General features: G+C 40.0%; 1 protein-coding gene across 3 annotated transcripts in view; it reads left to right on the top strand.

The window, feature by feature from the left end:
* Positions 1-10,873, top strand: part of LOC140932926 (uncharacterized) — a 28,116-nt gene extending 17,243 nt beyond the window's left edge. For 2 of the 3 annotated variants that reach the window (XM_073382428.1, XM_073382426.1), the window contains 14 exons: positions 230-247; positions 722-745; positions 1,336-1,365; positions 1,467-1,682; positions 3,008-3,220; positions 5,362-5,610; positions 6,174-6,230; positions 6,589-6,738; positions 7,166-7,402; positions 7,946-8,150; positions 8,597-8,819; positions 8,955-9,341; positions 9,865-9,983; positions 10,371-10,873. In XM_073382428.1, coding sequence (XP_073238529.1) covers positions 230-247; positions 722-745; positions 1,336-1,365; positions 1,467-1,682; positions 3,008-3,220; positions 5,362-5,610; positions 6,174-6,230; positions 6,589-6,738; positions 7,166-7,402; positions 7,946-8,150; positions 8,597-8,819; positions 8,955-9,341; positions 9,865-9,983; positions 10,371-10,654 — 2,412 coding nt within the window. In that variant the 3' untranslated portion in view covers positions 10,655-10,873. The remainder of the gene's footprint in view (positions 1-229; positions 248-721; positions 746-1,335; positions 1,366-1,466; positions 1,683-3,007; positions 3,221-5,361; positions 5,611-6,173; positions 6,231-6,588; positions 6,739-7,165; positions 7,403-7,945; positions 8,151-8,596; positions 8,820-8,954; positions 9,342-9,864; positions 9,984-10,370) is intronic. The other variant, XM_073382427.1, reaches the window with a different exon arrangement.
* The last annotated feature ends 336 nt before the right edge of the window (positions 10,874-11,209 follow it).

Raw genomic sequence — 11,209 nt, forward strand, 5'->3', positions numbered from 1 at the left:
TATTCTGCTTGTTTTAAGGTGTATTACCCGTCTTTTGTCAGTTCTTTTATTTCTGTTCGTGTGTTCCTTTATATAAATTGCGTTCAACTAGTATTTCTGTTATCATTCGCCCTTGGCCCAATTCATTACAACACAGTGTATGTAATGGCAATCGCAGTTCACTCTTATCTTGAGACTTGCCATCTTCTCTGTTAACCTTCATTTATGTTTTTCTTATTTCTGTATTCAGGAACAGGCAGAAAAAGAGGTATGAACTCTTACTCTACGTGCAAACGGACGCAACAACTCCCAACATTGCTGGCCCAGTAATCTTGGGAGTTGTTGCGTCTGTTTGCACGAAGCTTAACGTTTGACCTGTTTCAAACTTTGCGTAACAACTCCCATCAACACTCAACAACATACAACAGGATGTGCAAACGGACGCAACATGTAACATCCGACAATGCTAAATTGACCTAAACTTGTCCTTTGAAAGTTATGCGAGCCTCCTAATAGTTTTAAGTTGTTAGATGTCAGCTATAATGGTGTGACCAAACGTTGCTTATCCTCTTTCTGCGAATCTAGAAGACTAATTCAAAGCAACTCATTAAATAAAACTGAGTATTAAAACAAACAAAATGAGACTGATGTTGAATAAAAGCCAGTACTTTACAGTAGGTCTTGATTATTTATATTGCAAGTAAGTTTGTGTTCATTGTCCACTTATTTGATTTCTTTGTAGGCGGAACAGGCCGTTTTGCAGCTGGTGAGTTCTCCTAGATGATATTTTATATTCAATTTCGTCTTGGTATTTAACCTATGTTTCTAAAATGGGACATAAACTTACAGTCTTATTATGTTTCTGACGTTTAGCGTAGTGTTTTTCACAAATGCTATAGGAGTGAGCAACGATTATTGTGGAGAGTCTCAAAGTTCATTCCAAGAGAGTTGTTCATTTAATATAACAAACATCTCTCGTTCAATATGAGCAGGCATAAGTACTCAAACGTCATTCCAATTTCTTTCGATTTTACTGATTCTCGGATGTACCTCTTTTCTCTGTGTTACGCATTAGAGTACGTTGTACATACGATACTTTTAATACAAACTTACGAAAGTAAAACGAAATGTAATGTCTACCATTACCTGCAGAAAGACTCAACACTTGGTCAGTTCATGTAGATCTAAGCGATAAGTCTGCGTATTGTATGTCTTTACAATAATCAGCAAAGTAATACGATGTTTTTAGTAATTGTGTTAGTCATTCTAACTGCCCAGCTAATCAGAGCGCATGCATGCTGTGATACAGTGTCTCTGAATTCACACTTTAACTGGTGTAATCTCTTTTTCTCACAGGAAGAGGTCCTTGCAGAACAGGAGGAAATGGTAAGATACTACTCAGGATGTCGTTACTAGATTATGTTTACAGTACGGTCGAAACCTACCTAAATTCAATTGATTTGGCTGATTAATGATTCTTTTCACAGAGACGAGTAAAAGAGAAAGCTCTGCAGAACAGACAGGAAGAGCAGACCATGACTGGACTGTCTCTGTATGATAGACGTGAAGAGGAAACCATGACGAACGGATCGTCATTTGATAAACAAGAACAAGAAACAATGACAAGCAAGTCTTTAGCGAACATGCGAGAGGAACAAACAATGACTTCCATGTCCATAGAAAGAGACCAGGATCAGGTACAGGTACAGCAGCTCATACTCTAGCATCACCAACCCTCTGTAGAATTATTAACATCTGGCCCCGGTTGTTCAAAAAGTGGTTAAAGGGGCTGTGTCACGGCAGTCCAGCTCATTTTGTTTAATTTTGCCAATTACTCGCCCTCAATCGCTATGGAACTTAAAGTAAGCAAAGAAATTACAGGTAAATTACAAAATCAGAGATCCGAGACAAACAAATATGTCTCTTGAGCATTATTTTTGAAGTTTCAAGCAGCAGAGATCAACTTTGAAAAACTGTTAGGCTCAACATTTTTCCAAAACCCTAATTTCAATCCGTTTCAATCTTCTTCAGTTTTGCCCATCCGCGGCATCTGTTAATTCTGTTAATTAACAATTAATGAATGAGGCTGAGTATCTTATGAAGAATTATCGAGATCGAGGAGGGTGTTACGGCCTCGACGGATAACACCCTCTGAGATCCCCATAATTCTTCATATGATACGAGAGCCGAATTCAATAATTGTTTTATTATTCATTCAAAATTATTCCTAGTTTAAAAACATGGCTAAAACATGCTTACCTCCATCGATCCATCGATGTTAAGTTCATCTTCGATAGTGCACTTTTAGGTTTGTCCAGCTCCGCAGATATCCTCCAAATAGAAGACCTCGTCCTTCGAGTTGTCTTTTTCCTGTTCTTGTCATGTTTTTAGCTATTGTTTCGTCTAGTTCTTACTCTTGAAACGAGTGAAATGTCCGCCATTTTTCAAGTTCACAATCAAAACAACTCAACCTTTTCCCCAGGTCTTCTCGGTTAACGGTGCCTTAACCTGCGAAAACGCTGCATTTTTGACGTCATTTCCTCGTTATACACAAAATTCTTCCAAATTTGGTCATCAGTAACTGGTTATGGTGAATTGAACGTGTGCTTTTAGCCAATCAGAATCGGGAAATTATTTTTGAATGAATAATAAGTTATTTTAACCTTCCTTTAAAGTTTTTTAACTGCTTAAAAGCGGTTATTTTTATGTTTCTCTTAATTTAACGGGCATTTTGTAATTTCCTAATTTGGCTGAATTTCTTGACACAGCTCCTTTAACAGGTTTGACGAATTCTTATCAGCTGGGTAACGATTTATCCGTTGGGAAAAGCTGTCCACCTTTTGGAGGACTGGGGTTTGGTAGCTATCGCTGTCCAACTGCTGAACAAAGGTGACTTAGGCCGAATTGGAGGGAACGCGAAGACAAAATCTTATCAAAGAGTTTGGGGAACACGACCTCATTTCATAACGCCTGAATTGGCTCATTGCAAATTATACTAATCTCATTTACTTTTTAATCTTATTGTCAGGCCGTTGATCCTAATAGACATCATTCAATTGGAAGTCAGTCCTCTCGCCGTTCCTCTGCTCAGTTTGTAGACACTGCAACAGAGACCGACCAAATAACTGCGAGGGGACAGAGCCCACGTGATAGCGGCTTTGAAGGCGCCTCGTCAAGCTTGAAATTCGAGTCAAGACCGAGCTCAAGTGCTGCTGTTATCCCCAAAATTGATACTGATGATGTAAGTATTGTATGTGGTACTGAACTGCTAGGTTGGCTTGTAGATGGGACAAGCGCTGAACTGCATCTTCCATAGAATTGGGGAGCTTAAGCAAGAACGTTTTTGAGCGAATGCACGTCAACGGAAAGTGAACGTTTGCATTTTCGGCCGAATCCTCTTAATAAGAGTAGAGACACTTTGCAATAGAAATTTGGTTGCGGCAAGGCATATTAAAAGGAACAAGGCCTTACTTCCGTTTGATCTGCGTCGCTCAAAGACGTCGCTGCACGTCTATTGAGAAGTTAAGCATCACGTTTACGTCAAACGGCGAACGCAAATTAGTACCAGGTGACCAAGTTTCCCCTTTACTTGTCGTTACTGTTTATTATTTCTACACCTAAATTAGTAGTTTCACGCAATAGACGATATTCGTATTCCCTGACGGCCCTGGGACGAGAGACTTCACAGCATGATTGCGAGGCTAAAGCGGGGAACACAAACAAACATTGGTTAGTCGCGGCTGAATCGCTTCAAAACGATAGAAATCAGCAAAAAACTGCAAGATTTAAAAGCTGAAACCTTACGGGTAAGCTAAAGGGATATATGTTTCAAAAAACAAAACTGTGAGAAGAGCTGGTCGTACTAACAGCAAAATTTAAAAAGCTACGAAGCCAAAAGAAGAAACAGGAAGTAATCAAGAAAATGGTATATTGTGTCAAAATGTCAATACTCGACTCCTTTTCTCCTTTTTTTTTATACAATTTTATTCTTCTTATAATTCTTTTCCTCTTGTGTGTATCTGTAGTGTGGAGTTTAAACTGCTCAGTATTATCGTCTGTACCAAACTCTGTGTTCAACTGCGCGCACGTTTTTGTACTCTCACACAGTTGTTATCCGTAATGTAACTGAAACTTAAAAATAAATTTTACCTAGTCATCTTTGTTCAAACCGGTTTAACTTCCTTAAAATGCACATGGACTGTGTGCAAAACGTTAAGCGCCGTCCTGATAAGTAATTATCCACTGAATGAGTCGTTTGCGTTACTTCAAATACACATTCAAGCTTTTGCATCCGCTCTGTTAGAAAATTTCAACTGCAAAGTAGGTGTGATAACATCACTGTTAACGTTATCGCAGGCTTCCGATAATTACGTCCATTTCAATAAAAGTTATTCTTCAAAAAGTTTAAAGGACACTGAAAATTACAATTAAAATGTCATCGGGGATTTTGAGAACATCTCTGTTTATATTAAATTATAAACTCGCTGACCATTAGCACTCTTTTCATCAATATAATTATAATTTCTTAGTAATAATGAGCAGATCTTCCTTTGTTGTTTGAAATAATGATCTCTCTCAAGTGTGTAAGCCCTTCGGAACTTTACAATGTTAAGAATTTTCCTTAAATTCGGCAAACTCAGCCGCTGTTTCTCATATTTGTTTGTCCTCTTGGCGAGAAGTTCCCCGCGTGAGCCTCGCATTCATGATCTAGGCCTACTCGTCCCAGGACTGTCGGAGAATACGAATACTGTCTATTCTCTATCCATAAGAACTCTTTTGGGCTGCTTTTATTTGTTCATTTTCAATTTTGAGAAATTCTCATCTTGAATCTGACGTTTTCCGTTTGTCGTATACGTGAAGTTTAAACTCGCCTCTTATATCGCTATATCAGCGTGTGTTCAGGTATAGATCATAACATACTAACCGTGCCCAGGCAGTTTGGACCTTGAGTGACAAGTCTTGCAGGTCAGCTTTTAAGAATGTAATAATATATGTAAGGCTTTGTAATAACATTGAGAAAAGGCTGTTTAGGGACTGTCCTATGTACTAAAATAACGGGCCCCTCTTGATCCAGAAAACAGTTTCTCGGTGTTTTGCGGAGAACGAATTTGGACCATTCATTTGTCTAAAATAGTCCTCATGGATATCACTGGCGTGAACCAACTTGTTTTTGAGTCGATATAATGAAAGGAAACAGTAAGCAAAGGTAAAACTTGCTCACATAATCCAAATTGACATTTGGGGTGAACGTGATTCGTAATCTCTAATGATATTTTCTTTAAAAAAACTTTGTCCCTTCTATTCTTTTTATCTTAGTTTGTATGTCTTTGCATCATGCTATTAGAATGTTTTGAAGGTTATTAACTTGTCTTTACTTAACAGAGTGCCTCTGGGGAGCCTAAAGCGGGGATGCTTTCTCCACCTGAGAGGAGTCGACCAGTGATGAGTGCTAGAGCTCGAAGGCGGCTGATAAACTCCGCTCTTAATGACCACCCTGTGGCTCAGGAAACACTTAAGACTTATGAGGCAGTGCTGCGGTTTGTTGATAACATGGTCCAATGGCTGGTACAGGAAGGGCTTGGTCAAGAAGCTAATTTGCTTCGAAGCGTGAAACCTGTCATGCTAAACAAGGTACCGTACGTGAGCTTCTTTTGATCAGATTCTCAGTTGATAAAACTTCAGTCAGATGATCGATTCCTGGTCTGATCCATCCATTGTCTAGTACTACTATGTAATGAAGGTGTAATGGTCCTTTTCTCACGACCTTGAGGTAAAGAGAAAATGTGAACCCCTGTTGGGGGAATTCATGACCTCCCAGACACCATTAGGGTGTTGCTAGTTGCTTAAGGCGAGATGGGCCAATTTTTAGGTTTAATCCTGCGTCTATTAGATCTATTGTAGCAATTGTCAGCAGCAACGTCATGCTGGGAAGTTTCTAATCCTAGTGGGATGAGTGATAATACCTTTGATTGTTTTATACTTCACCAAAGCTGTGATCGTATGAGGTTACAGAGAATTGTGTGGGGTTGGGATTGCACCACAATGAAGACGCCTTACTTGTCGTATTTTTAGTGCAGTTCTCAACATTTGTCAAACGTGCATGTAAATAGGTATAGTAATATTGCGATACAGAGTGACTGATGACCTATCAACAAACGAACTGTGATTTGTTTTTGTTTTTTTCTCTTTATCAGGAAGATACGATGCAAATAATTGAAAGAATGCCAGAGATACGTAGCAACATTTCCCAGGTGAGTGATAAAGATCATTCCATTCCTTACAATGCTACTACGTAGCTTTTCGTGCAAGACGTGACAAGCTAAGGAAAGGAAGAAACGTCCATTTTGATATTATGCTAGTAGAAAAAGGAAGGTAGAGAGTTGAATGGCATGCAATAAGGTCTTGAAGTGGTAGCGATTTGGTAATATCAGGGAACGTTTTGAGTTAAGGTCAACCATTGGAAACCTCTGTGGTGAATTCCAGATTGGATCATCGGAAGCTAGTAGTGGAGCTTTTTAAACAGGTTGTAATCGTTAGTTCTAGCAATAGGTGCTTTATAACTGTGAGAAAACGAAGTTTCAGTTTTATTATTCATGGTTTTTGTGTCAGGTGCTAAGTCAGCTGGGCAGTATATTGTCGAGTCAGCATCTTACAAGCTCCACTGCTGTTGAGACGAGGAGTGTAGGTCTTACCACCTCTCAACAATCAGTAACAGAGCCAAGTGATCGCGGGTCGGAATGGCGACCAAAGAGTTTCAAGGTAAAGTAATATCATCTTGAAAATAAGCAAATTCTAATAGCAGCCACTGTGTTGCGGGAATGTGAGGGAAGTTCATGGAGTAATGGCAGTAGTTATGGCAACGGCAATTGCTTCGGCAAACTGTAATGGCAGTGCACGTAATAAGACAGTGGCAGCATCAAAAGCAGTGCGGGCTGGCATTGGTAATACCATAATAAAATTCGCTGTCCTGTGCTAACGATAGCGGCATTCGCTGCAGCAACATCAGCCGAGTGCAATATAACATTTTATTATGCTAAACAAAGTCTCATATTTACATGTATCTTTTTTCAAAGTTTATAGTTACAGTTGTTTTTACTAAAACAACGGCTACAGTTGTAAATTACACTTGTAAAAGTTTTATTCAATTGACCCCTGAACACGGTTGCATGTTGTTTCCCATTTCTAGAAGTCTGACGTTAGTGATACTACATCCCTGGACTCCAACTATGTCAAGTTGCTGAAAGAGTACAATGACTTAGCTGAAGCATATGAGCGGTTACAACAGCATCTGGATGAAGAGGCTAAGTTTCACCAGGAACAAACAAGTCAGAATGTAGCGGTAATGACAGACATGCAGGATACCATCACACAGCTTAGAAACCAACTAGCAGAATTAAGGAGCTCTCGGTCCGCCTCATCCGGGGTAAGTCTCGCGACAGCCCCCTTCCCTCCCCCCCCCCCCCCTCCCCCCCTTCATACTGTTGATTCCAGATCTCCCTCCGTTAAAAGTGTGAACATATGTTGATGGAAAATCAGTAAACCTTTGAGTGAATAACTAACAAGCCACAGTTACCCTCGTGTCCTCAGGCAACAACTTTCCTCAGTATAATGTTAGCAAATAGGTGCTGGGCGAACTGTTTTTCTTAGTCAGGACTTTCAAGTCGACTGCGGATTGTTATCCTTTTTCAGCATTAACAAATGAAGATCATGATACATCGATATCATAGTAACGTTACTGGTGTACGGGTGTTTATCTCATCTCTAGCTTTCTTTTTTTTCAGTATATTTCGATGTTATTTTTTTACATAAACATGGTTTTTATTTAGCTGAAATGATATTCATTACCCCATATTTTCACTGTCTTAAGCCCACATAAAAATGCGCAAGGTACGTTAACGTATTTACGTTAACATAGCTTTGGCAACTCGCTTAGTTTGAATAACATAGCATAACCTTTCTTCAATAGCGTGCAAGTTCTTCCATCATGTTTACACGACTCGATGCAGAGCGGAACGGAAAGATACTCAAGCGTGCTGTTCATGAGAGAAGATTATCTGAAGAGAGCTTCTCTGCGATCATGGAGCATATGGACAACTATGTTAGTTTACCAGCCAAGAGACTGGCGCATATTGTCAGACGATACAGTCACCACCGCTCCATGAAGGACATCGGTAATTGTTACATGCGATTTGAAATAACGATAGTCATAATACTGTTAATGGCAGTAGCTGAGGATGAACCGAATATTCGTATTTATGAGAATAACAGTTAAATTTACCCGGATTTCTTGATCAGCAGATCAGAGTATGGTAACTGTCTTGGCACGTGTTAAATACATAACCTGTCTTTGAGAATCTTTAGTCGAGGTTGCATACGCCGAGATAAGAACAATTTTTCCCCTAAACTTTTTTGTGTTTTATGGTAAGTTTTTTTCTTGGGTAAAACAACCTATACCGAAAGTAAAAAAGCTTTTGCCGTGTGTGGATGGCTCAAACTGACTAATTCAGCGAGGTCTTCGTAGCATCCTGCTGACCTTTTCACCCACTTCTTTCGCTCCACATCTTGCCATCCCTTTGGTAGTCAGTTTTGATCATGTATATATTATTTGTTAATACAGAACAAAGTTTGAAACAAGGCGGTAGCCTTGATGAGGGAGTATTCTCAGCCTTGGATAAAATGGAAAAACTGCAAAACAAACGCGCACAGCGCTGGGGAGACAAAATGGACCAATACTCTAACGATCGAGAAAGGCTCGCTCAACAGTTGACGGATTGCTTTGTAAACCTGGAGCAAGAGACTGGAATCTTCCTTATAAAACCAGTGTATTCTTTTAAAGGAAGGTGAGAAAATGTTCATGGCTTGTCTACAATTGCTTTTCATTCGTATGTTTGCTTGTTTGTTTGCTTTTGTTTTCCTTCTCTCACACGGAGTAATCCCGCTATTTTCATGTGATTTTTTTTTCCATATGTTTACAGACCGGAAGTAAACACTGGATATGTCACAGCTCAGAAGCACAAACCACCTCCAGTACCACCCAAAGCCAGCGGCCCAGTGACCCCAGCACCCACACCCTGGCTAGGCAAGGGACCTATTCCACCAGGGCTGTACCGTGACTTTACTCAAAGTTCCTTCGCTAGACCTCCCTCCATCCCGACAATGTCCCAGTTAGAAGATGGTACAATGAGGATGAGGGTGACCCGGCCCATGGAAAAAGAGCTCCTGTTAAGCTCTTCACCTGGTGTAGCTTGGCAGGCATCTAAGTCACAAGCCTTTGCGACTCCTTCTACTGCTGTTGAGCTCAATACACCCAAGATTTTGGAGCTGGATGTTAATCGTATGATGATTGGTCAAACGGACGTGAGGTACTGTCATTTTATGTTTATCTCGCAATTAGTTTTCACCTCGGATCCAATCGATGCATCGACGCAACCCCTTTTATTTTTGCTTTGCTTAGAACTTGGAGTTTAAAACCACCTGCTGTCGAACCTCTTAAGCAAGAACGTTGCATACTTAGTAGTAGCTGAGATCATGCTGTCCCTATATCTGATCTCTGTTTGTTCTGCGTGTCTTGTCTGTTTTATTTTTCTTCTTAAAAAACGCCTGATCGCAGGTTTAATTGACTCTGTCATTTAGATAGGTGAGAGGTTAGAGTTGAATGTATTATTGGTAAGGGTTGCGAGGAGTTTGTTGTTAGATAAAGAGCTGTCCTAGAAGAAAGGTCCACTTATTTTCTTACACCTTCACGGAAGGTCACATGATTTTATGTGCTACGAAATACACATTACAGAATTTGTCAATACAACTCGATAGAATGATTTAGGTAAGGTTAGGTGGACACCAGTCTGGTAGCGTTTTCTTCAACTTTTTCCTTTCTTTTGTCAACAGCAAGCCTATTTTGGCTTTCGTTGATGCAGGGGAAGTGACAGCGTCCGCGGTGAGGAGTTACGTAACAGTTGAGAGACCAACGGGTGGCAAACAAATCAAAAAAGCCAAACACTCATCGGGTATTGACGCTCTCTATACATGCGTTTTTGTTTGTTCAATACTGAATACATAACACGAATGCGTAAGTTTTACTTTCAACTGATAGAAGTGTCGAGTCCTTGCTCATTATTTGTCTGTAATTTGACTCTCGAGCAGCTAGGTATAGAGATGGGTATCGGCGAATATATTACTGGGGGTAATCCTGCGATGGATTGGCATCAAGTCCAGAAGGGGGAGAGGGGGGAGTTAAGTGACTGATGTAGGTAAGAGCTATAGGACTTGTATAGCTGGAAACACATGTTGTAGCTCATGGGTCATTACACATCTGGCATGACATGGGCCCATGGCGAATTAAGTGCTGGAGATGTTGTCTTGTGTATAACTGATAACTTTCTTATATTTTATAGGTATTCAAAATACATCTTCACCTAGCACTGCTCAAGATCCCACACGCCCTCACAGTGGGCCCCTGTTATCAACTTACTCCCCTTTACCCCCCATACACATGCCAAAATTACGACAGGAGAGCCGATCTGGCAAGTCACTTGACAGCGATGCAGTGACACATTCAGAAGCTGGTACACCTGTGACTCGAAAAACTGAAGACGCTAGACCCAGTACTCGTGGGACTCTTAACGGACATGATACTCACATGGGACTTGTAACTCCAGAGATTTTACCTGTTAGATAGCGAATCTTTAGTTTGTAGTGTAAAGTGACGTTTATCAAATGTAAATAAGAAAAAAAAGAAATGAAAATATTGTATGGTTTATTGTACAGCACACTAAGTTTGAGTAGGATGAGGGTTAAACAAAAACAGAGCCGAAAAAAAGGAGAGAACAAGGGGAGTTTAAAGCACTAGGTTGTAATACATTATGATCCGTGAGAAATAAAATATTTATGTTTATCAGTGCAGAGGTGTGTTGCCGTTTTAGGGATAGTATTTTTGGATAAAGACAACCTTTCCCTCATGTGTGTTGCCGTTTTAGGGATTTTATTTTTGGATAAGGACAGCCTTTCCCTCATGCTCTTTGAAAGTTGAGTCCATCGAAGCTTGGATCTTTTTTGTGATCTGCCATCGCATTTTAAACGTTTCTTAAATTTTTCAGATGTTCGAAGTTTTCTGAGTTTGACAGTAAAGAAAGGCCATACTTCTCTGAAGCGCGATGTACAAGGCTTGAATTGGTTAACCGAAAATCATGCAAAAACTCTGGACGCGGTGCACACCGCAAATGATTTGAAATCA

This window comes from Porites lutea, chromosome 4 (genome assembly GCF_958299795.1).
Source record: "Porites lutea chromosome 4, jaPorLute2.1, whole genome shotgun sequence".
Lineage (NCBI taxonomy): Eukaryota > Metazoa > Cnidaria > Anthozoa > Scleractinia > Poritidae > Porites > Porites lutea.